General features: G+C 45.6%; 2 protein-coding genes across 3 annotated transcripts; one reads left to right on the top strand and one right to left on the bottom strand.

Moving 5' to 3' along the window:
• Nucleotides 1-609: 609 nt before the first annotated feature.
• Nucleotides 610-17,620, bottom strand: LOC8051630 (serine palmitoyltransferase 1). 2 transcript variants are annotated; one of them, XM_042289441.1, is made up of 12 exons: nucleotides 17,469-17,620; nucleotides 17,139-17,195; nucleotides 16,770-16,880; nucleotides 16,555-16,649; nucleotides 13,914-14,080; nucleotides 12,724-12,856; nucleotides 11,996-12,323; nucleotides 6,768-6,863; nucleotides 6,589-6,685; nucleotides 5,815-5,869; nucleotides 4,084-4,198; nucleotides 610-1,728 (listed from the first exon to the last, which is right to left on the bottom strand). In XM_042289441.1, the coding sequence occupies exons 2-12, from the start codon at nucleotides 17,193-17,195 to the stop codon at nucleotides 1,564-1,566; spliced, it is 1,419 nt and encodes a 472-aa protein (XP_042145375.1). In that variant the 5' UTR covers nucleotides 17,469-17,620; the 3' UTR covers nucleotides 610-1,563. The 2 variants fall into 2 exon arrangements, with proteins under 2 accessions (XP_042145375.1, XP_029839458.2); XM_029983598.4 differs by having other exon boundaries at nucleotides 17,139-17,619.
• Nucleotides 17,621-17,906: 286 nt separating this feature from the next.
• On the top strand, nucleotides 17,907-26,048 carry LOC120845803 (NSFL1 cofactor p47). The gene is made up of 9 exons (XM_040217354.2): nucleotides 17,907-18,043; nucleotides 18,300-18,442; nucleotides 19,753-19,839; nucleotides 19,948-20,022; nucleotides 22,566-22,835; nucleotides 23,898-24,035; nucleotides 24,256-24,387; nucleotides 25,073-25,132; nucleotides 25,690-26,048. Exons 1-9 carry the CDS (start codon nucleotides 17,933-17,935, stop codon nucleotides 25,820-25,822), a joined length of 1,149 nt encoding a protein of 382 aa, XP_040073288.2. The 5' UTR covers nucleotides 17,907-17,932; the 3' UTR covers nucleotides 25,823-26,048.
• The last annotated feature ends 117 nt before the right edge of the window (nucleotides 26,049-26,165 follow it).

Raw genomic sequence — 26,165 nt, forward strand, 5'->3', positions numbered from 1 at the left:
TTTCCTCTTTCGAGACCTCGTATGAGAATGAAAGTGCTCACAATATGAAATGATGTGTACTGTAAGATCTATCTAGGAAGTTTATTGCAATGTCTCCCCCCCACACCCCCCCCCCCCCCTTAATAATAATAATAAAAAAAAAAGCTACAAGGGTATTTTTTTTATTACAAAAATTATGCATCACCGTACGCTTATTTTCCGCCCAACTGTAGCCCGAGCCAGATTTTCAGAACTAACCGTTATCTCATTCAAAAGTTGCGATTGTCTAATATTTTCGATGGAAATTGGCAGCAGACAGAGCCATCGAACACATGGCAGAGCTATCTACACTGGGAGAGCGTGGCATTCTTTTGAGGATGAAAAAAGTCTAGCAACCACGACCAGAAATCTGGCAACCAAATATTTCCCCCGCCATATTGCGACGCTAATTCATGACCCACTCTGAATTAGCCCCTCTACGTCTTCCAGCACGGTCAATCGCTCACACTTCTTCAGCTGCAACGATCTCCAAAATATTAGTCTTTCATTCTTTCATTCAATATGAGTGTAACACCTGTTTCAAACCAACCTCACTCTCCCAAGTTAAACAAACAAACGAAGAAACAGTAATTTTGAGAAGCAAGTTTATTTGCAGACAACAAAGGCTGAAAAAATAAAAAACAAACAAATCCAGTTACTAAAAAAACTAATGAATATTCATGGCTGCCGTTGTTCCTGTGGAATGAAACAATCTTTGGTGTTCTTTGGGAAGGCATCCCCAATATGTACAACTCCAGCACTACTCTCCGCAGCTCGAGCCAGGTCCCTTTGTTCCAACTGTACGACCAGACTTTTCCTGGAAGCATCATCACTTCCACGACGACAGGAAGCTTTTGAATCTCGCACACAAACAATATGTCCTCAACCCCTCTCACAAACACCGGACAAAGCCTCTTCTTGCAACCGCCAGCTGATTCAAGGTAACTAACATGAAAAATTCGAGGAACCATCAAGATGGGACATAGCAGTTAAATAGCACCTGTGGCACAGCATTCGACCAATACAAACTAGGTACTATTCACAATATTTTCCACGTGTGAATCTTGATTACATGAGAGCCTCAAGAGCTTATACTGGCATTAAAAGCTTACCACAACTGTTCTCTAGAGAAATGGTTAGCTGCAGAAAGCTTGTAATGCTGGCACAGGCACTAAAAATAGTGACAGAAGAAAAATGGCATAAAAAAATATGTTTTTTTTTATTTTATTTTAAACATACAGAACAGGCCTTCGGCTGGCTCGTCTTTAGATTCACTGCCACCACGGACGTAGAACGAGAGCTACCGCGATGTTTTTCGAATTGCGAACTACAACGACTCCTCGGGAAATAAAAACTGGACAACAAGAACTGGTCCGTTCAACGTTCATCATAACCCGTCATACCAAATGCTTGGTACGCGACTCAAACGATTACGCCGCTCAAAGGCTTCGAATAACGCATCCCCCCTAGGCGTGGACGGCACACGGGGATAGAGGCACGTGGCCCACGTGAGCCTCACACGAGAGCACAAGCAATTTGATCCGATCATAGGATCGCCTGGGCAGCTTGACCAATCACGCTGCAGGCGTGGTCGATGTCTTGTTCCGTGAGCGCCGCACAGACGGCAATCCGTATGCTCGGTTCTCTGGTCAGGTGTTCGGGTGGTTCCAGGTACCGGCTGCGAGTGAGCACCACGCCTTCCTCCCAGGCCTGGATGGATGGATAAATGGATGGATGCTAATGGCTGTACCCTTTATAATGGGCGGTAACTAGCACCACCTAGCCTAGAAACTAAAATACAAAAGTATGATTTCACCCTTCTAAGCCAATTTGCTCTCCCTCTGTAATTTTATAACTATTACCAATAGCTGTGGGATATCACCAGATTGATCTTTCGGGGATAGGGCAAAAAAACTAAAAACATCACTCCCCATCTCTCCCTCCCCCCTCCCTCCCCTCCCCTCCCCCTCTCCTTCCTCCCTCCCCTCCCTCCTCCCTCCTCCTCCTCCTCCTCCTCCTCCTCCTCCTCCTCCTCCTCCTCCTCCTCCTCCTCCCCCCCCCCCCCCCAGTAAGGGAGTCGCCAATTTTCATTCTGATCAAATCTAGTCGGCATTACCCCAACACCGGACCCACTGGGAGACAGGATTGCGACATTGGGCCGGAGCCATGCGGGTGGGAGTCCCAATTTTCCTCTGTCCCGCCTGTCCCCAGCTTCGTTAGTTAGTTGTATGCCATTCAATGCTCCCTAGATGATTTCCACCATTCTTCCAACCTCCTCTTTGTGATTAAAATGCACTTTTTATCCATTCTCGCCTGCAAACCCCAGCACTTCAGCTAAATCAGTCACCCCCTCCAGGACGGCGGGAGCAAGCTTTGCATACCTCAACACCGCATGTTCTACTGTCTCGTCTTCCTCTTGGCATACGGCACACCGCATATCCATTTCCTCATACTTTGTCCTATATGTCCTAACCCTCAACACTCCTCTTCTAGCCTTAAATAACAACAAGTCAACAAGCTCCCTTGAGGATTACCATAACAATGGTCCTTGTTTACTTCCTATTTTTGTCCCCTATACATAGATAAAGCTGATTTTCCCTGCATTCTTTCCTCCCACATTTTGCTCTCGGCTTCTTCGACTTCCTTTTCCACAGAGGTAGCCAGCTCTGCCCCAGCACTTGACTGCTGGTACATACCAACAGTCAAGTGCTAGGCTGTTGGTGGGAACACTTGACTAAATGGCCAAACGGGTTTGGTTTGTCCATTTAGTGTTCAAACGTTTCATAGATAGGTGCTAATGTACCTTTCTTGCCCATCGTGTCTCCTCCATTGTGTCTAGTCTTTGTTCAAATTTCAACGTACTGATCGCCACTCTAACCCCGAAAGATGCCCAGCCTGTGTTTCCCTGGACTCCTTCAACCATAGTTCCAGTCTGCCCATGCTCCTCTGCCAGGTCCCTAAACTCGTCTGGACCTCAGATTTCACGCATAACAACACAATGCCAAGAGACAACCCCGGCACCATGACTCCTTTCAATATCAAGTCAATCCAAGTTCTAAACACTGTCTGCAGCACGGTTTAAGAAGGCTCAAGTGGAGTAATGCCATCTCCAGAGGCATCCAACTTCTGTCCCTGGTTCTAATGCACTCCACCAGGTGGCACCACGGTCGTTGAGGCCTATGAATTGCGTCTACTACGCGGGGAGTGAACCGTTCACCGACTGCAGCATTGCCATCCGCAAGAGTAGCGAGTTCTTCGAGAACAGCTAGCAAGACAACCCTACGCTCAATTTACCCACGAATCTGAGGCGGGTGCTAAGGCTTGGGTGTTATGAGCGGCAGCGATCGATTACAGGCCTGCGATTGTTCAAACACCGTTCAAAAGTCACGTTTTTCTCGGAAAAGGGTTCATCCGAAGTAAGTATAGTTAAAAAGTAACATGTCTTTGTATTTCTTCCGGGTCGTGTAGCGCAGTGGCGATAGAGAGGCAATTGCGCGAGTACATTTGTCGTAAAATAAAAGAAGCCTAGAACAACTTCTTGTCGCGGACGGCACTGTTGCAGTAATGAGGCCTCCGTGGTCCCAACCATGGAGCGTTGTTATGTGCTTTGCTCGTGAAACGAAGTATGGTAATGCCATCTTCCTATGGATACAGTGAGCAGACGTCCAGGCCGTTCGCTTTCGACTGAGTGTCTTCTACTTGCTGTGCCCATTGAGAGATGGCGCCACAAGCCAACTGCTTCCCAACTCTGCTCTCTGTGTCAACATCTGCTGTTGACCCTGGCAAGTTTGTTGGTCTCATTTTGCACAGAAAGAGAGCCACACCTTGAAATTACACGAGGTAAAATGCACTCCTAATATGCGTTTTTGACGACAATTTGAGATGGCCACATGCAGGCGCAGACTTTTCTGGCCGAATTTTGAGCCAGCCTCAGGATTTACGACACCCTCTATGTGCGTCCTTGGCTGTCTAAGTTGTTCAGGTGCACGCTATGGACTACATGTGGTGCTGCGGCCTTTGTGAGCCAATGAGGAATATTATTACTGTTATTATTATCATTATTACCTTTTGCACCAGCTGATCTAGGAGGCGGTCACACACATCGCGCGGCCGTTCACCGGCCACGTAGAGGTGCTTGATGGCCGAGACATCGTCCCCTCCCAGACGCAGTTGCGGCACGCTGTCCGGGTGGTTCCAAGCGTTATTACACACACAGGACAATGACACAAATGTTCAGTTTATCTAAACACTTTGGAGTCCTCAGAAAATGCCCCTAAATTGATGGGGTTTAGGAAGGCCCAGTTTCTCACAAATTGGGCAGAGCAGATGGCGTCATTCAAACTCCAGAAAGCCACAAATTTTGTTTAAATTATCGAAATTTTTAATTAACATAAAGTCATCTAAATATGATGCAAGATAAAATTATGATTTGCCATATGAATGGCTACACATACAAAGCAGATATTTAATGATATCCTCTAGCTTACTGATCACAAGCAGGTATGCCACACATGAAACATTTCTGAAATGTATGACAAGTTTATTTATCCCTCAGAAATGTTGTTAATTGTGGACTGTTTACACAGCAGATGACAACTCAAAACAAAATAAAGTTGGCTGATCAGGCCAAGAAGTTGTCTATTAAGCGGGGGAAACATGAGCGATGAAAATGGGTACCGCGCGGCAGTTTTCGTAGCAACTGGCGCGGACGCTGTGTCGTGGACCTATGCCATGCCACCACGTCAGAGCGTCCGCGCAAGCTGCTGTGTAAATTTGGTGCCCGTTTGCATAGCTCAGGCATGCCCTGCTTCAGAGCAGTGTATAGAGAGAGTCTGGTCAATGGAAGGAGTTGGCGGTAGCCAGACTTTTGCCCTGTTCTTAAATATTAATGTCCAAGCTCTCTACATGTACGACTCTGCCCTGCTTGAGCCCCGTTGAGTGCACTTCGCACTGAGCACCGGTGCACTGGGGGGAAGCAACATGCGCAGAAGCAAGCTTAGCGGGTGTTGCTTGTCTGCAGTGCACAGGTGCCCAGTGAGAAGCGCACTCAAAGGTGCCGCAGGAACATTTAACCCAACCAGGCAGACGTCTGCCGAAATGTTCACCTTCAAAGTATGAATTGCACGAAAACGCCGTGCGTATTAAGCGGCCCATGAATAGATTAAAAACGTAGCGGGACAACCAAAGTTTTGAAATTTGTTTGAATTATAACCAGAGGTATAAAATATCCAAGTCCGAATTATCGCGAGCCTGCTTCATTTGTGGCCCCCAGGGTGCAATGGTTTCTCCACCACAGAGGTTCTCAAACTTCTATCTTGAGGAGCCCCCACCGCTCTTGATTGACGGCCGAGGCAGTAGACTCGTTCGATTTATCTGCATCTCCTGCCCTGGCGCAGGAAACAGTAGGGCGGTGTGCTTCCGGTCGTATCTCAATGCACATACCGGAAGTACACTGCCCTACACCGGTGCAGAAAGTACAGGTAAATCTAACGAGCTTACTGATGCAACAAACCAGTGCAGAAGCCAACACAGCTTTTAATCAATGTACATACCAGGGAGGGCTTGGCACCTTAGTTACGAATTGCAGGATGGTTTATATCTTCTAAAACTGTGCTAAAGCTTGGAAGACACCTTACGTTGTGGAAGGAACGGTTGAGAAAATTTATGAGCTCGGGGAGCTAATGAGGGCACATTGGGGAACACCTGGGTTCACGAGAACACAGTTTGCGAACTTGTACTCTGCCCATATCTCACAAAGAAAGAAAGATGGCGTCCACGGAGGTCCTCGAAACATACCCTTTAAGCTTCTCGTGCATTAGGAGGCAGTTCCGGCGCAGTGTCACCAAGATTTCTGCAAGACAAGGCAGTGAAAGACACATAAGCGGAACCCCCCTCGACTACAAGCAACAGACGTCAGACAACCTTTCAACGTCTAACCGTGAAGAAGCGTCACAGTGAAGTTTTGTTCTCACCCAGTTTATTAAAAGCTCGTCTAGATTAGTCGCTTCTCAATAACCGAACAAGCTACCGCGAGAACCAAGTCAACTCTATTCACTGGCAGAATGAGAAGGGCAGGGTGTGCCTTTCCAACGCCCAACATCCAGCTCGCATTCCACGTCTTCTTTGGCGCTTTGGCCTACACGCACTCTCGAGGCGTCCGAGCACTGTCGAGTGTAGGAAGCCAGTGCCGGTAGCAGGACAAGGGAAGCTCCTCCCTTCTTACATTGGCAGTGACTGCACCTTCCACCGTCTAACCGTGCTAAAACAAGTTTGCTCTACCAACGTCCAACTACTGGTTAGCTCCGTTGATTGAGCGCTCCGCTGGAAATGAAGAGGTCCCTGGTTCGACACCAAGACAAGGTGGACATATTTTAGTTGCGTACCAGTCACTTAGTTGGCTTTAGAAATTTATGTTTGTCCTTTGTCCCCTTCTCTGGGGATTATTGTGTAACTTTTGTTCCCACCCAGATTACTGGACGCCCGTTTAGCAAGTCACAAAACTTGCGTGTTGGGAACCGACGCCGACCACGACGGCACCGAACGAACTTCTGGCACAAGAGGCAAACCCACCTGGATGGTTGGTCAGGTGGTCTATAGCCCACATGGAAACGGATGCCTGAAGCGGAGGAAGTGATGCCGAAAAGCAGTAACCCAGTCCCGAGAGGCGCTGCAAAAAGGAAGCGTAGGCATCACGTGACGGAGGAAAACGAGACGACAAAACAAAAACGGCCTGCACCGTCGGTCCCCACCTGGTGATCCACCACAAAGCTGGTGCCGCAGCAGAAGCCGCCGAAAGACCCGATGGCGTTCTCGAGGGTGGCGCACATCAGGTCAATCTCTTTGCTCTGTCGAAAAAGTGAAACGGAAATTACTGACCTTTTGTCTTTCACTGCGGAACTTCGGAATGAGTATTTAAAAATTCTTGCAATGTAATGTATCTTCTCTAACCGGGGTCTCCAAAGCTCAGCCCGCGGCTGACTGCAGTCCTTGCAGTGGCCTACGACCTGATTTTAGCAGGGCCGCTTCTACTGGAGCAAAAATAAGAGGGCGTAAAGGAATGGCATCGCTCGCCAAACGTTCCGTATCCGTGCCGATTCTTTTCCCGCAAATGTGTGCCATATTTATTGCACATTGTCACCACCTGCACCTCCATTCTTTGCTCCCTGTTTCGTGTCTACATAGCTGCCTTAAAAGTAATTTGCGCTCTCAAGTATACCTTAGTGACCTGCGTGATACGTATTGCCATTCTCATTGGCCTTCCGCTCTGTGCAAATATTGCAATGTTCAAATTCGCTCCAATTGATGCCTGGAGAATTTTTAGGGCTACAATTATTGTATTGTGTCGTAATTAACTAAATATTGATTTATACTCTCTCTTTCTCTACATACATACATACGTACATACATACATACATATACATACATACATACATATATATATATATATATATATAGGTGATTTCATCTCAAATCGGGCAGGCAGAAAGTGTCTAATTTTAAATTTTCACGAAAAAAATATATGTTTTGGGGGTATTTCTCAAATGAAGGAGGGCGCAAACCGCATGTTCTCCCGATTTTTTGTTCTCGAGTTACGAGCCGTAGGAGCCGCAGTGGCAGAAACTAGTGTTTTTGCCTGCCGTCGCAGGTCGCGTGTTTGACACCCTCTGCTGACGCTATTGTTTTCTCTACACCCTTTTAACTTTCCCCCCTCATGTAATAGGTATTATAAAGATACCTTGATGTATCCAAATATTTTTAGGAATTTGATTGTTTCTTAAAACACATGTCAAACTCGTCACTCCGGTCGCTTTTCGGTCAAATTTGACAGGTCATTACTTTGTCTGTACTTAAGGTAAATTTTCTTTCTTTGGCTCTACAGAAAGCCCAAAGCAAGCCCATTATGGATATAATAATATCATCATGATCTGTCGACTAGCCGCTCCGCTACCTTCACGTAAACGTTGTAAGAAATAACAAATGTTGAAAGTTTGAGGTCGATTTTCTCAAAAACCCCATTTTTGTAAATTTTTATTTTTTAAATTCTTTTAGACATATTAGTCGACTACAATAAAAAACAGTCTAGAAATGTAATATTTTGGTTGTATGTCCTCTGTTTGAGCCGCAATCGCGTGAAATGTGTGAACATTTGTTATTTTTCACAACGTTTACGTGAAGGTAGCAGAGCGGCTACTCGGCAGATAATAATGATATTATTATATCTATAATGGGCTTGCTTTGGGCTTTCTGTAGAGCCAAATAAAGAAATTTTACCTTAAGTACAGACAAAGTAATGAACTGTCAAATTTGACCGAAAAGCGACCGGAGTGACGAGTTTGACGTGTTTTTTAGAAAACAATCAAATTCCTAAAACTATTTGAATACATCAAGGTATCTTTATAATACCTATTAAATGAGGGGGAAAAGTTAAAAGGGTGTAGAGAAAGCAATAGTGCCAGCACAGGGTGTCAAACACGCGACGGCAGGCAAAAACACTAGTTTCTGCCACTGCGGCTTCTACGCTTCGTAACTCGAGAACAAAAAATTTGGGGAACTTGCGGTTTGCGCTCTCATTCATTTGGGAAATGCCCCTAAAACATATATTTTTTTCGCGAAAATTAAAAGCTGGACCCTTTCAGCCTGCCCGATATGGGAAATTTCATCTCAAATCGGGCAGAATAAAAAAGTATGCATTTTAATTTTCACGAAAAAAATATATGTTTTGGGGGCATTTATCAAATAAATGAGGGCGCAAACCACATGTTCTCCAGATTTCTTGTTCTTCAGTTACGAAGCGTAGAAGCCGCAGTGGCAGAAACTAGAGTTTTTGCCTGCCGTCGGAGGTCGCGTGTTTGACACCCTCTGCTGGCGCCATTGTTTTCTCTACACCTTTCTAACTTTCCCCCCTCATTTAATAGGTATTATAAAGATACCTTGATGTATTCAAATAGTTTTAGGAGTTTGATTGTTTTCTAAAAAACATGTCAAACTCGTCACTCCGGTCGCTTTTCGGTCAAATTTGACAGGCCATTACTTTGTCTGTACTTAAGGTAAATTTTCTTTATTTGTCTCTACAGAAAGCCCAAAGCAAGCCCATTATAGATATAATAATATCATTATTATCTGCCAAGTAGCCGCTCCGCTACTTTTAAGTAAACGTGAAAAATAACAAATGTTCACACATTTCACGCGATTGCGGCTCAAACAGAGGACATACAACCAAAATATTACATTTCTAGACTGTTTTTTATTGTAGTCGACTAATATGTCTAAAAGAATTAAAAAAATAAAAATTTACAAAAATGGGGTTTTTGAGAAAATCGACCTCAAACTTTCAACATTTGTTATTTCTTACAACGTTTACGTGAAGGTAGCGGAGCGGCTAGTCGACAGATCATAATGATATTATTATATCCATAATGGGCTTGCTTTGGGCTTTCTGTAGAGCCAAAGAAAGAAAATTTACCTTAAGTACAGACAAAGTAATGACCTGTCAAATTTGACCGAAAAGCGACCGGAGTGACGAGTTTGACATGTGTTTTAAGAAACAATCAAATTCCTAAAAATATTTGGATACATCAAGGTATCTTTATAATACCTATTACATGAGGGGGGAAAGTTAAAAGGGTGTAGAGAAAACAATAGCGTCAGCAGAGGGTGTCAAACACGCGACCTGCGACGGCAGGCAAAAACACTAGTTTCTGCCACTGCGGCTCCTACGGCTCGTAACTCGAGAACAAAAAATCGGGAGAACATGCGGTTTGCGCCCTCCTTCATTTGAGAAATACCCCCAAAACATATATTTTTTTCGTGAAAATTTAAAATTAGACACTTTCAGCCTGCCCGATTTGAGATGAAATCACCCATATATATATACATACATATATATATATATATAGAGAGAGAGAGAGATTCTCACAGGTGATGACGATACCGTGTCTCTAAAGCTCGTAAACAAAAATAATAATACATGTACACGTGACAAGACAAACAGTGGGAGGATTTCTGGAGCACGTACCACGTGATAACAAGCGTCATACTGCGTTACACGCGGTGGCGAGTGCTTCCAGAACACCTCTGATTGGACATATTTCGTTTCTTGTGCATTAATAAGACAGATAGGAAATGCCAGAAAGCCAAGGTGGAGTAGTAGAGTGGTTAGCACACCCGACCAGACATTGGGAGGCCCAGAGTTCATATCCTGGCTCCGTTGTTTATTTTGGCTCTCGGCGGGCTCGTAAAACTTTCTTTGATAAATTGGATTAAGTATGGTTCATTCATCTGCATATGTTCATTTTTATATATATATATATATATATATATATATATATATATATATATATATATATATATATATATATATATATATATATATATATATACATATATATATATATAAAGAGGGTGTTTCAGAGAACGCAGGCCAAATCGCTCCTGCAAAAACTACTTATCACAACGAATAACGGCTTGTGGCGTTTTGGTCCTGGGCCAGGGGCCCATTTAAGAAAATTATTAAAGTACCGGATAATTAACTTGTTAATTATTTTTGCATAATTAACTTTTTTAATATTGAGTTTAAGGGCATGGTTTAAATGAGAAAATTGCTCAGCATCATCGAAAACCACAAAATCAACAAATTGCAGAACGATAGAAGGCACGCGAAGCATTTTACGGCTTTCTGAAAAACCGCACAAATTCGACGGGTGTTTAAGTTTCGGTTTGTTATCGGAGCGCATCTCCGCCCCGACGGCACCGTGCCCCACGAAGTGATAGTGCAACCAACCTCTGCTGTGCTGTCATCGCGCAACGCAGCAGAGTGTGGTTGCACTATCTCTCCACGGGGCGCAGTGCTGCCGGGGCCGAGATACGCTCCGATAACAAACCGAAACTTAAAAACCCGTCGAATTCGTGCAGTTTTTCAGAAAGCCGCAAAATGCTTCGCGTGCCTTCTATTGTTCTGCAATTTGTTGGTTTAGTGGTCTTCAATGATGCTGAGCAATTTTCTAATTTAAACCATGCCCTTAAACACAATATTAAAAAAGTTCATTATGCAAAAATTATTAACAAGTTAATTATCCCGGACATTAATAATTTGCTTAAATGGGCCCCTGGCCCAAGACCACAATGCCACAAGCCTTTTTTCGTTGCAATAAGTAGTTTTCGCAGGAGCGATTTGGCCTGCGTTCTCTGAAACACCCTGTATATTTATAGGTGAAGGTAAAAATAAAAACAATGGATCGGGAAAAGTTAAGTCAAAGATGCGCAAGTCTCATTGTTTGCACGCAGGTTTTCTAATAATGCACCTTGGATTATTTTTTTTTATTTTACTGAACTTTGAATTTTTATACTGAAATGCCTATCTAGGTTTATTTATCTGAAAATAATTTTCTAATTAATATTTACTCCTTTATTTTATGGTCCCCGAGGCCGTGAAGACGCCTAGCCATCAGGTTTGGAGACCCCCGTTCTATATTAATGCAGAATCCGTTGTCACTGAAGTTAACGCTGATCTCGTAGTGAGGCATGCTACTGCGGCCTCTAAGAATTCAACAACGGCCAAGGCCGAAGGGAATTCGCCGGCTGCCAAGCACCTGCACTGCTAATTTCTCGTGCCGTGCAATGCAAGTGCAAAAGACAGAAAACAACAACAAAGGCAAAAAAAAACAGAGGAGGCAACACAAGGAACTTTGACACACTTGGAGAAGACTTCCAAAAAACTTTGAAAACAACAAAAAAAACAAATAGAAATGTAGAAAAAGAGGCTGTGGAAACGTTAGACACGGTGCAGTATGCCTGGAATACCGAGATTGGAGTTAGCATTCGCTGCGCTCCTCATAAAATGCAATTATGCATACAACGGTTTGATCAATAGATGAAAATGCAACAGCAAATATCTGTTGGTAAGGTGTCAATGGCTTCCGTAAGTCGTTCTTTCTCTCGCCGTAGCGACGCATGGTATGTTATTCGAGCGAAAACTCACAGGCACGTTGAAGTGTTCCCGCACGCCACGCCCGGTCTTGCCGAGCACGCCGAACGAGCAGGACTCCTCGATGAACAGTCGCAGCTGGAAACGTGCCCGCAGCTCCACCAGCTTGGGCAGGGGACACAGGTCCCCGGTGCTGGCATAGACCCCCTCCACGATCAGGAAGCGCCGCGTCACGCTCGCCTTGCGGGGGTCCGCCTGGTCCCGCTCCTGCTGCTCCAGGAGCAGACGCTCCAGGTCCTCCGTGTCGTTGTGGCGGAAGTAGCGCACCGTGCTGCGCGACGCCTTCAGCCCCATCTGCACCGCGCAGCAGACCTCCTCGTCCCTGCGAGGTGGGAGCGGAAACAACATTGTACGGGTCACTTATCGAGGCCAGTAGCACGTGACGTCTGCAATCGGTACTACGCTGGTGGAGGGGCAATTCCAGCACGCCGCAATACAACTGTTAAGTTGGGGCGTGTAATGCAATGCATGAAGTACCGATGTCTATCCATTACGTTCTTCGTGCAATCTGACCTGTTGACCCCCTGCTCTGCAACCCCTTCTCTCAAAATGCAGACAAGCTTTCACAGGTAACCATTTGCCCCCCCCCCCCCCCCCCCCCATTCAGCCATATTTTTGATTGGGGGTGGGGGGCATCAATAATATGTCTCTGTTCACGTGACCCGAAATGATAGTTTATACTATATGAAAAGGGGTCAAATCGTACGAAGACGAGTACCCACACAAAAATGATGTCTCCCTGCTTGGCGTAAGATGGAATGGCACTGGACATAGTGGAAAACCCATAAGAGTAGAGACAGGCCTCTTCAACGTCCATGAACTCGGCCAGGCGACTCTCGAGCTCCAGATGAATGTCTGCACAGCCGAAAGACGAAAAATGGCGTCAAACGTCGAAGACGTCCATCGATAGCCACCGTAAATTGTCGCCCAAATGAACCCTCCGTCCAGCAGAGCGCTACGCTATACGTAACTGGAAACAACTGTAATTAATGGGGATAGTTAACAGTACCAAGAAGAAATAAACCAACAGAACAGGGAATAACAAGTGACGCAAGCAAATCTTGGAATTTGAGAGTGTTGCAAGTGTCCTGTTGGCTTAAACTTCCTTAATGCCCTTGATTTTTTGCCATAAGGGAATCACTCATAAAGTTGGGAATGATGCGACATCTTGTTTTGATGCATTGTGTCCTTTCCAGGCCTGATGTGCCCCATCGCATATCAACTATGCACAAGTTCTAATTATGCAACTTCGTACAAGGTACAACTCTGATAGACGTGGTGTATGTTCATACTTGAAGTAAGATCACCAGAAGTTCCAACAAGCACTTGCTCTTTACACAGGTGGGTTTTAGTTGGCTTAAGAAATGAAAGAAATGAAACATCACAATTCATCAAATATGAACATGTCATATATCCAAAATGGACGTTCAAGTATGCAACACATACTTGAACAACAAAGTAAAGCAAAGCACCGAGAGTCAGAGGAAATGCTGAAACGAACCAGCATCAACGTTGCACACTAAAAGCGAGCTTTGTTCTCTTCCCACAGCTTTTACCACAACATACCATACATAGCTTGCACCGTCACTTGGTCAGCCATAATGAGGAAAGGGCGCGTGAGAGAGTAGCCTCCGCCACATTAACGAGGCGCTTCTGGCCACCAGAAACAGCGGACTGATGCCGTGTGCAAGCTATGTATGTATCAACAAACACCTCAACCAGTCTATTAAAAAAGCCGAGCGGTGGCAACCAATCAAAGCCCACTTTAGACATCGCAGGGAACAGTAACACACAGCCCTCCCACAGCAGTCTAGCGACTCCAGCGCGCACCAGAACTGGCTGGGTGGCACAAGCTACTGCCCGTTACAGAGGATACAGCCGTTGATGTCCATCCAGCTACGCAATGACTCACCCACAGTGCCGAAGAAGCCCCGTGGGCCGCAGGATCCGACGCCATACTTGCGAAGACCCGCCAAAGAAGCCTCCTGAGCCTGGCTTTCCTCGGCCAGACTGAGGTAGTTGTGACTTGCCAGGTTGAGGCACGACCGACCATCCACCACCATGGTCTTGCCCACCTTGCTGCAGGGTGCACGAGCCGGAATAAAAGTCACAAAAAGGGCAACAGAAAAGATGAAACCTATACAGATACCTTGTCTGAAGTTTTCCCTCTCATGCACAGAGGCCTAGAAGGGGAGGTGTGGTGATCACTCACTTCTCCTGGCCGCCGAAAGTGGTTCGACAAGTAAAGCCTCATGTCTGCCTATCGTCATGATACCATCTGTAAGCTGGCTGCATTGCTACTAAAAACCAGGTGATACTGTGGAAGTTGGGCTCTAAATAAAATGGAGCAAGCAGAAAACTAAGGAAACATATAAGGGGCCATGCTCCCATTTACGGTTGAACAATGCCTGTAAAAACAGGAATAAAATTATCAATATGACCTTTTGTTAGTTTTTTTTACTTCTTTTCTAGCCCTGGAGCTCAACATGTGCTCGGATTGCCTGGTATTGTAGTGCTCAGCAGTACTTAGTTCTATGCTGTAAAAAAACGCTTTTCCACTCAATGCACTTTACCTCGTTTCCTGTAACTATCTCCCGCTACGAGAATGAACTCGAGCCTTCATGAGAATCGTAGCTGGCAAACAATAAATTACAGAAAAAAACTTGCAGTTTGACTGCGGGTTGACGGGTTACATGGTGCTGTCCTTCTCGTGACAGTATGATGACTTCATTAAATATTGTGGCGTCTCGACTATTAACATAAATGTACCGGCACACTCTGGCTAAAATGGCTTTCAAAAATAGAGCTCGTACAATACTGACCTGCTCTCCAGACCGCTATCTGAGCATATTTGTGTTCCAGATTTGGAGCAGAAGTTCGTCTTTTGGTGTAGAGAAGAAATTTACCCGCAAGATTATGTGGCCGGGCTCTCTTTCTGGCGCAGAGTGGCGACGTTAAATAGAATTTCCCCCGTTCAGACGTCCTCACTCAGCCTATGTTGTAATTCTTATCAACACATACGCTCCTACAGAGCCTTTTGTAATTTTCTTAGTCTTCTACTTTGGTATTGAGGGAAGGAAAACCGGGCTTTGTGAACGCTTAAACAGCGAGAAGTCAATCCGCCTCAGAGATTTGGCGGCATGGTTCAACGCTGTGGAGCAGTAACTTGTCGAGTACAGTCTGGCTGACTGTTGCTCCGAGGATTGAAATCTGCTCTACACTGCTGTGATTAGATGACTAGGGGGGGGAGGGGGGGGGGGGGGGGGGGGGGCGAACCCCGTTTTTGGGGTTCCTCCTTGAGAGGAGGGGAAAAGCAAAAATTATTACGGCAGTGGTTGTTCCGCTCACTTATTATCCTCGGCCATAGTCGACTCACTTGTGGTGCTCTTTTGTGCTCCTTTGCAAAGTTGGGCTGGATTGGCTAGCGTCGGGCTCTTAGGGGTCCTTTCTACCTGTCGGCTCCTCCTGGGTCATTCTTTTGGCAAGGCCCAGTTCTTTCTTAGTTCAATTCCCAATTGGCTTTTTAATAAAATTTCCATTTGATCCAAAGATCTAATTACTTTAAATTAAATTGGCTTTAATACTGGTTGGGCCTACCAGGTGGTACCAATCGAAAGTTCTATATTTTTCATTTTTTAACTTCCCCGTTCCAACTAATGTGATTACATGACCACATGCCTGTACGATGCCTGTCCATCTGAAAACAATTAGTGGTGCGGCTCAGGTAGATGATTGGCTGAGCAGAACTAAGTTTTGCACAAGATTCAATCCCAGTGCTCTTCCCCCCCACTTGTCCTGAATCCATGGATTAGTTGCCTTTATGCGCTGAAATTACTTTAGGCTCAGTAGAAATGTGCGGTCATAGCTGGGTAAGGGTTCGTCAGTCAATTCATGATAAGCCAGATTGATCCAATGTGATGGGCTTCATGCAACAGGATTGAAAGGGTCCTCATGCTCATGCAACCAAGTCGAGATGTCTATGCGAAGAGCAAGTCGTCTGCTTCTTGTGCAGGAGTTGCGGTGATGTCAGAAGGACGCCGATCTCTGATTGGCTTTGATTGAAAGGATAGTGGGCTGACCTCAAAGCAAGTGCCTTGAGCTCTATGCACTATCCTTCAATCAGAGCCAATCAGAGCTCGGCAATCTGATGCCAACACAACCCCTGCAAAAGAAGCAAGCGAACTTGCGCTGCGCATAAAAGCTTTGACAGTACACACGGGAGCTGAAGACTTAACAGATGGAACTCACCTTCGTAAAGGCTGCTATCAAAATTACTTCAATCTCTTCTTTTCTTATTCATCTTAGACAACAAATTTCCTAATTAGCTAGAACAAGGTGCCTTGTACCAAGCGTGACTTTAATGATAGCATCAGCGTCGCCGTGCGGACCATGACCATCTGGCGTTTCTGACACAATGCGGAGAAGCAAAGAACACCCACACCGTCACTTCCAGCCCTCCATGTCGAACCAGGCCATGAGCACAACTCCCCTTCCAGCCCACCCTATCTCGGGCAACAAAGAGTCACTCTCGAGTCAGTGAGCGCATCACCAACCTCGTAATCACTCGAGGATGGAGCGCGTGGTGATCTGGAGGGGTGTCGGGTACCAGTGGCTCGGGTGTCCACTCCGCAATCAGCTCATCTTTTTCCTGCGAGATACGAGCCCCGCGTCTGACTTTCACCGCAGTATTTTCTAGGCGGTAAAGTTTGAGGTTTCCACGACACAAGCGACGTTAAAAAAGAAAGAAAAAGAAGGTTCATGTACTCACTTTTTCTGTCAGCTTTGAGGCGCCCGCGTCGAGCGGCGCACTTTTTCTAAGCAACAGCCACAGCACCCAGACGAAAAGGAGAGCTTCTAAAGCGAGGTGATAGACGGGGGCCTGCGAACGAAAAGTTTGAATCAAGTTTCAGCGAAAGAACAGAAGCTAGGTTCGCAATCTTCGACGCTGCGAACGTTGCTCTGACCGTCGGCAACCACGGCTTTGAGCACGAAACTTTCTCCGGCTCAGAAAAACGCTAACTTTTTTCCTGATTTTATATTTAAAAACAAAATTGCAGAAACGTTCGATCAAACTCATGATGGACTCAATCTTTGATATGTGTAAGGTCTGGAAATCGTGAATGGAATGTTAACTTACCTTTAGAAAGGCCTCGAACATTTCGTACAGCTCCCAGGATACAGCGGTAACAGCCATCTTCGCAGTCGGTGGACTCGGCGGCACGGCAGCGTAGAAGTTTGGATGAGGGGATAGGAATGAGATCGGAGATCGGCTTAAATTGTTGTTACAAGTTGAAGTAGTAATAATACTAACGAGGGGTTAGGATTACGAGCTACTGTTAGGACATGGCAGCTAACGGCAACGTGGGATACACTCGGCGTCGTGCCTCGTCCCCTCCCAAAGAAACCCCCCTTCTCTCCCTCTTCCCATGGTCTGAGAAGAGAAAGTGCAATGAGCAAGGGAAATAACCTCTCTTGTCGGTCATGATGATGGGTCGCCTGACCGGTGCTCGATTGTTTCAGAATCGCCATGGTCTGATAATTCATACGTTCCAATTTGCAAGTTGTATCACGTAAACAATTTAAGACAACAAGTTCATCCACAAAAAACTAAAAATAAACTTAAGAACAAATAAAAATTTAAAAAATATAGTTTTCTTTTTAGTTTGCGATGATGATAATACTGATCGGTGTCGGATGCTATGGCAGCGCGCCCATGCTTTTTTTCTTTTTAGGTCTGACAATGACTCAATATTTTTTTTAAATAAAAAAACATTATTTTAAGTACAAAATATTAAACTTTATATATCTAATTTAAATTTAAATGACCTGCTAATTAAGTTTTGTTTAACATTTTTGTTGGACCACTCTCCTCGCTAGGAGTGGATCCACTGAACAATGAATCATCAAAGCTCCTAGCCAGTAGAAACTGTCATGGCGGACTGCGAGGAACATTCGGACCAAATCGCCCAATTCTGCGGTGTCACCGGCGTCGAAAGTGCCAGGGCCAAGCTTTACCTGGAGTCGGCGGCATGGGACCTTCAGGTAGGCCGATTTTCAAATTCTACATCGATCGCCAATGTTTTGTTTTCTGGCGATCTCTCCAGACAATCCTCCGAAAAGCGTCCTAGAGCTACACGGCTTCTCCGTTCGCTGATGTTTTGGTGTTCGTTTCGGTGTCGAGGCTTCGGGTATTAAGCGTCAAAAACGTGGCGTTTTTCGTGCTTTCTGGTGATCTCCGTTGAGTTTGAGTGATTTTAACGGTGGAGCCGACGGTGACCCGTTGTTTCTCGTCTGCCAGCTCGCCCTGGCTTCCTTCTACGAAGAAACGGATGAGTCGCTGGAGCGCCCAAGCTCGCGAGATCCCTCGCCAGTGAACCTCCAAGCGCCGACGCGTTCAAGTCCTACGCCTGAAAGGCCCAAAGCTCCGCCGAGGTCTAGCAGGTAACACAACTATTAAAAATAATAAAATTCGCTTGACAGTTGTCCTTCTAGCGATATCTCCTGTTCTCCTTACTAAATCTAGTCACTGGGTGTTTACCACACAGTGGCGTAGCCAGAAGGGGAGGAGAGAGAGAGAGAACTTATAGGACTTCAGCCCCCCCCCGCCCCTCCCCACGAAAAATATTTCTGGCTATGCCACAGGGGTGCTATGTTGCGCTTTTTGGACTTCCAGGAGACTAGGGAGACGAAAGTGACGTCAACGACACAGCAAGCACATATTGGATGTTGACAGAAGAAAACGAAATCAACACCCAATCTGTGTTTGCTGTGTCGTTGACGTCATTTCCTTCTCCCTAGTCTCCTGGGAGTCCAAAAAGTGCAACATAGCACCCCTGGTTCCACCCACTGACTAAGTTGAGCACTGATCCTACTGTACGGTACCACTGAACCAACAGATGCTCTCCTTTCACTAGTCACCAGCACTGAAATTTCATCACATGTGGGTTATCTAATAAAAAAAAAAAAAAATAGTCACTCTTTTATTTTTGTTTGGTTAATTTTTGCATACTAGTCTCTTACACGTGACTAATTGGAATCATTTGATTGTGACATTCAAGGTTATTAAATTCTCCAAATTTTAATGAAGAGACTCGCAAGAAAGCCATAAGCAACATGCCTCCCATCCAAGGTGCCATAATGTCATCGAATGGTGACATCAAATCCTTTCTTTAGCACAGTGCTTCTGAAATGAAGGCCCGTGGACCCTTTGGGGTCTGCGAAGGCATTCTAGGGGTCCGCGGAGCCCTGCATCATCAGTTAAACCCAGCAATAGAAGTTGTCTTTTTTCAGGTTGAGAAGAAACATTTCTATTTTCAAACGAGTTTTCCCATCTGTATGTCAATGAGAGAAGTCTACTTCTCACTAGCCCTCAGTTATACCAATTTATTAAATCATTATCATAATTAACCTACACATCTCTCTTCCCCTCACCACGAACGGGGTACTCCATCATCTTTGCCAATCCACAAGGGGTCCGTGAATCATCAATGGTTGAGAACCACTGCTTTTTCATTTCTTTGCTTTGGTGCATGTGAAAGGACATTCTTGCTGTGGAATTGCAACAGGTTGGTTTTCAGTTTTTGTATATTTGTGTGTGATTGCATACTGTTGGTATCAGGTATTGCAACGAGTGGCACCGCCCTAAGAACACAGGCGCCCTGTTCTTGACTAATGTCTCGGAAAACCTGGCACCTTGGCGCAGAAATTTTCAGCGGCTTCCATCTTTTCTTGGCTCTGGTTACATCTTCCAGGATTGCTGGCCTCGCAGACTTAACCAAAGATGAGAGCGGCAATGAGGAAGAAGGCCAGGCGTTCTATGCAGGCGGCTCCGAGCGCAGGTACGACACTGCACATTCCAGCCCGTGCCCGGTTTCACTGCCGACATACAGCCAACTTGAAGCCGTCGTGTAGCCATTGTTTGACTGGCATGTTTTCTCGTTTTTCAGTGGCCAGCAGGTGCTTGGGCCGGGGAAGAAGCAGAAGGACAACTTTGTTGTAGAGGTCTTCAAGGCAGCCAAGAAGTGAGTTTAGAGTGTGCCACTGCAAGACAGCCTTCGCGTTCATCTCTCTTCCTCGACATCGATGGCGACGCAGATTGTAAAATCTAAAGAAACCTTTATGTTTAGGAAGGCAGTGATGTAAAGTCCCAGATCTCAAGTAAAACTTTTTATGTGATTGCAAAAAAAAAAAAAAGAAAAACTTCCCTAGTGTCGTAAATCCCTAAAATTGGACACCTCATTTAAATGGGTAAATAGGCGGCTTCCTACCAAATGGAAAAAAACCTACCTATTTTTCTCTGATCATTAATGAAACGAAGAATGCAATAAGCCAAAAGGCTGCAGTTTCAGTATAGCGAAGGCCTTCCCAAAACGTCGTTTTGCCCACGTCATACATCTTTTCTTCGATCACTAACAAAATAGCATCCCTGCCCTATATTTTTTTACGAAAACTGCCAAGACGACGATCAGCCTGCTCGTCTTGCGTTAAGGGGCTCCGACACCTCAAAATTTGTAACTTCTTTGTGGTCTACAACGATTCACAAAGTTTTCATGTACCCCCCAAAAAATGCTTTGCAACAAAAAAACATTTTTGGCACGCTCACGTGACGTTTAAGTTTTGCCGTTTTCTTCTCCCACTAGAATCTCCTCGCTGCTTCTTTGCCAATGACGTAATGGGCACAGAAATTTAGAGGCTTTGTAAGCTACATTTTTATAGCATTTAGTACAGCACTCGTGAAACAAATTTTTTGACACAATTACGAATGCATTACACCCTTTCAAAATACAAAAAGCTGAGCCCGGAAGTGTCAATGACATCAGTCATTGCCGCTTTCTCGCAGCGTGGCGGCGCACAACAACTACTCTAAAGCGCGATCAACTCGGTGCAAAAAAGGCGCTCGCGTGTGATCTTCGAGAGGATTATGGGTAGGGTGAAGAATACAATACATCTGTTTCGAGACAGGACAAAAAACTAGGAGAGCATGGCCGTGGTCTTGACGTCACTGCAGCGCAGGAGCTACAAATTTGGCTTATAGAATTTGTTTTTTCTCTTTACAAAGATGTAGTTTCCAAGCTTAAAATTATTTGAGATGCCCGAGCATTGTCGAAGGTAGGAAGCTTGCGCTAAGGATGGGACATCCGAAACTACTCTCTGCCTTTCCTCTTGGTGATTAGAGTGTTCGGCAATAGACCCTTTTAGAAATTCAGTACCATCTGGCAACCCAAGAAGCGGTTTTACTTTCGACAAACTGACGACGGTCGTGAAACCATATTTCATCGGGCACCATCACTTTTACGCTCCAGTGGCAAACAAGAACCGCTTCTTCGATCGCCTCTTAATTCTTTCTCGATTTGTTTCGGTTTCGACGGCGGGAACGTGGGAACTGAGCGGTACAAAGCGTTAATCCATAAGCCCCTTGATTAAAGTTCCGCCGTCAAAAGGCTTTAGAGCCAAACTTGTGCCAAAGGATTATTTTGGATTGCACTCTGAAAGAAATGTGTACACAGCCATCGTATCCAATTCATGCATTGTGTCATACCGACGTCTCGAACGTCGGTACGACGTTCAAGGACGTACAAACCTCGTATAGACCATTCCATTTAGCGCTCTCTGGGCGGCACCATTTTGTTTGACAGCAGCACCCTCTCCATACATCCGGGAAATTCAGCGGGTTCGGCGAGGTAAAACGAGAAAGGGGGCACGCGCCCGACTCCACTAGCAGACGACGAATTGGGAGGTTGCCATTCTCCATCTTTGGGCTGTACCGGCGGGCTGTACGGAACATCGAACTCTCGCTCGTGGCTGCCATTTTGAAGTGTGGTTCGCGTTCTTAAAATAGTTATGGCTACTCCAAAATCAGCCTATAGCTCTCTGTTCTTTTATTTCGGTAAATGATCAACTAGCATATCTATTTTTCCGTTACTTAAATAGCAGTTGAGTCAGTCAACTACTGCGTGTATTGCGGCAGGAGAGCACATTTTTATTTATTATTTCAGACTTCCACTCATGGTAGCTAAAGGCCTACACCAGTACAAACTTTGTATAGTAAAACGGTACAGCAACCGGATTTACTTTTCGCCGGAGAGACCGGCCAATCTGACACAGTTTTCCCTATTTTTTTTTTTTTTTTATTAGCACTCAAATAACAGTGCAATTAGACCCTGTAAGTCTTTTTATCTAGCATAGTATTACACGATAACTGGCATACCAAAATCTGCGCATCTGCGCTTCAAATTTCCAAAATGACGCAATTTTGAACAGAGTTTGCACGCCAACCGGATGCTAGGTACAGCCCACTCGGCGGAGCAGACGACATTCGGGGTGAGAGGGGAAGGGCATTTTTCCTCTCTATTGCCCTCTCGGCTATGACCTAATGGAACGGTCTATATTCTCTGCTTGATAATACCTTCGACTTCTTCCTTCATCAGTCTGAAGAAGGCCACCCCTTAGTTTGGCGCAGACGCCATACACCGAAATGATGATGGTGATCAAAGTTGCCAGACTGAATTTTGAAAAGGGTCTACCGCGAGCACGCTGTCAACGCTCGGCTCGCGCATCCCTGCAGGCACGGGGCTCAAGTGCTCGACGCAACCGCCGAGCCTGCCGAGCAGCGGTCATCGCGCAACTGGTTCCACGGTGCCGGCTACCGCCTGGGCTGTACGGAGAACGACACAGAGGTGGTGGCGTCAGGACCAGCAGCGGCTGGTGCCACGGCGCCGGCACCCGTGGTGCGGGTGCTGAAGATGTGGCAGGACGGTTTCAGCATGGACGACGGGCCCCTGCAGGCGTATGACGATCCAGGCAGCCGGGAGTTCCTCATGGCCATTCGGCAGGGGTGAGTGCCTCGCTGGTCCTTTAGGCCAGTGATCCCTGATCACATGACATCACCGTTAACCAATCGGCATTGAGCACTTCACTGCTCCTCTCCCACCCGTTAACCAATCAGTGTCGAGCCTCACAACCACACTTTTATCTGGGCTTTGCTTTCGGGCTTGACAAAATGCCAAACACCTAGCCAAAGAATGTTTCAGGTTAAAAGGGGAACTTGCATTAGGGTACTTTTGGCCCTAAGCCAAGTTGCTTGCCATGTCGATCTCATGAAAAGAGGTAAAATGAGTTAATTAGTGAGCTGACTAACTGAAGAAAACACTATACTTCGTTTTAACATAACTTGGCAATCAGTAAAACCTGCAACCCAAGCAAGCCATTCGGGATTTTGGGGTGCATACCTCACGTGAAAAGCTCTCATCTGCTTTGCTCTATACAGCTGATTGTATTGGGATGGTCCAAGCCTTTGCCCTTTGTGAAGACAGAATAGACGATGATCAGAATAAAGCCTTCACATGCATGAGGTGTGGAGCATGGGTCAAAGATTCGTAAAAGACGCAGTTTTTGCAAATTGTTTCTTTGTTAGTCTTTACCATACAGAGGTTCTACTGCACTTGGGTTCTGTTTTCCTTTTCGACTCGTTTCTTTCCGTAACCATGAGCTATAGCAGAATGGATCATAAAAGATGCCTGGTTTTCTTCAGACTTTAAGATTTTGAAATAAAAAAATTTTAGGGGGACCTTTTGTTTTACGTTTTTGTGAACAGATACTGTAAAATACCGGGCAAGTGCCCACCCAAACTTTGGACTTTGGAGATAATCACAAGAAAATGGGAGACGGGCGCTTGTCCGGTCATCAATTTTACATATAAATGTACTGTGCGCATTTTCTCAGATCTTACAAATTTGGGAATGGGCGCTTAATGTGGAATGGGCAGATGTGCGGTATTCTACGGTAGTACCAATTTCCCTTCCTGAAAAGTGCAATTCAGAAAAATAACTAAACAAAGTTTCTCCCGGGGAAGACAAAGTGCTTTTCTTCTCGAATGGATGTTGCCCTTCGGTTGCAGGGAAATCCCGCGCGAGCTGGTGCAGCAGGCGCGTGGAGCTGAGGTGAGCCTCAACATGGAGGACCATCGCCACGAGCAGTTTGTGGCACCACGGCGAGGCAAGATGGCGTTCGTCGGCGAGGGACACCGCCTCGGAAGGTGGGTGCACTAACAAGCATGTCCTGCATTGTTTTGTGGCGCGCGACCAGCTTTGCCGACGACGTGACTGAACGCGGAACGCATGGCAACTGTTTCGACATTTCAGAGAGGATTCCAAGGAAGGCCATGTCTTTTGGTTAGCTGTCCCTGCCACGAAGCGGCCATTACGCTTTGTTTGCTTAGGTGTCTGGAAAAGTGGTGACAGTTGTCTCATTTGCAGCATGACGCCGAACGTCATCCGGCCCTCGGCGAGTGTCCAGGAAAATGCAGAGCAGACGGCGCAGCAAGCGATCTTCGTGGACGAGTCCCAGCCCAGCACTACGATCCAGATCCGGCTGTCGGACGGCTCAAGGTACGTCGGAGCCAATCTGACGACACTTTTTTGCACAGCGGCTTTTCTAGCTTCGGCATGGCTGGAGCCAATACGACGGCGCTTTTTCGCAAAGTGGCTTTTCTGGTCTTGGTAGGGCCACAGCCAATCTGATGACACTTTTTCGTGGGGCGCCCTTTCTTGGTTTGGTCTCAGAGTTAACCTTCAGTCCTTTAGCCACCAAACCTAAATTGGATTCACTTTAGTCGTGTCCTCATAATTCTGAGGAGCAAGCTTAGGGGTTTAAATTATGGACAAAGCACGAACAGAAGGTCGGCTTTTTTTTTTCCATTCTATAAACTCATCTTGATTTTTGAAAGAGGGCACTTGAAGTACAAAAGTGATTCCTTTGGAATTATCTTATCTGCAGCGCATGCCAGAGTGCAAGCGTAAAGTTTTTGTGCCTTCATGCTCCGGTGTTCAGTTCTAGTTTATCGGCAAAATTTGAGGTAATTGGCAAATTAATGAACTGAACTATACTAACTTTCAAACGTCTGCCTTATGTGGCACATCTCAATTAGATATTTTCTGCCCGTCGTCGAAGTATGCCATAGCAGTCGTTTGATTTCAGGAAGTTAAATTCTCCTCGGTGGCGAAATTGGGCTGCCTTTAGTCTATTAGAGTGGGCACAGGAAACGGCATCGCATCTATGTGTCTCTGCTTGCAGGTTGATGGCACGGCTGAATCACAGCCACACCGTGGGGGACATACGCAAGTACATTGTGGCGTATCCTTTTGAGCAACGCTTACCGGGTTGCGTCGTCAAGTGACGAACCCGGGGAACGACACGTGTGCTTTGGTCGTACAAGGAAAATGTTTACAACAGTTTTGTTAGTTGCGTGACGAACATAACAGCATTGTTCAGCACGACAAAACATACTTTGAATACACAGAACATTATTGGGAATAAAAAAAAAAAAATTCATCTCTAATAGCAGCAGAAGAAAGGCACTACTGAATTAAGACCACGAGTTGGGCTAGTTGGTTCCAATTCACAGTGAGGTTTCATGCCAAAAAAACTCAGAGTGAGAGGCAATGCTGGACAATGCCTTGTCCCGTGTTTCCTCTCTGTCTGTGTGTTTTGCCGTAAAGCCTCAATATGGCAGTACTGTTTACATTTCATTTTTCTCAGATATTAGATTCCATACAGCTGGAGTATGAGAAATGTATTCTTTCAATTTGTTTTCAGGAACGTCTGTCATTTATGATACTGTTTTTCAATAGTCACATATGCAATACTGTCTATAAAAAAAGATGGATGGTCCTTGACTTCCTTTGCTTCAGAGCTCGTCCGGAGTACGAAGCATCGACATTCACCCTCCTCATGACCTTCCCCAACAAAGAGCTGACAGACGACAAGGCATCGCTGAAGGACGCCAACCTGCTGAATGCCGTCATTGTGCAGCGTATAAAATGAGAGTTCCGTACATTACTATCCTTGCTTTTGAGTCTCTACTAACCCTAACTTAATGAGGTTGTTGGTGGGGCTGTGGAACGATTAAAATACGTTTGGAAAGTGCCGTGCGACCGCAAGCCAGGATGGTCGCCGCTTGTGCCTGCACATCGTCTTTTTTTTTGTGGCTGCCATTTTGTTTACGGTTGCCGGTCCAGTGTAAATAAACTTTGGAAGTTGGCACGTTGTCTGTGTGGCTTCTGACTGACTGGCGATTGCCCCCTTGGACTTTGAAGCTAGGATTCTTCAAGAACGATGACAAAACAGAAACGATGTGCGAAAAGCATGTTTAGCTGCGAAGGTGAGA

This window comes from Ixodes scapularis, unplaced genomic scaffold (assembly GCF_016920785.2).
Source record: "Ixodes scapularis isolate PalLabHiFi unplaced genomic scaffold, ASM1692078v2 PGA_scaffold12__126_contigs__length_90152505, whole genome shotgun sequence".
NCBI classification, from domain to species: Eukaryota; Metazoa; Arthropoda; class Arachnida; order Ixodida; family Ixodidae; genus Ixodes; species Ixodes scapularis.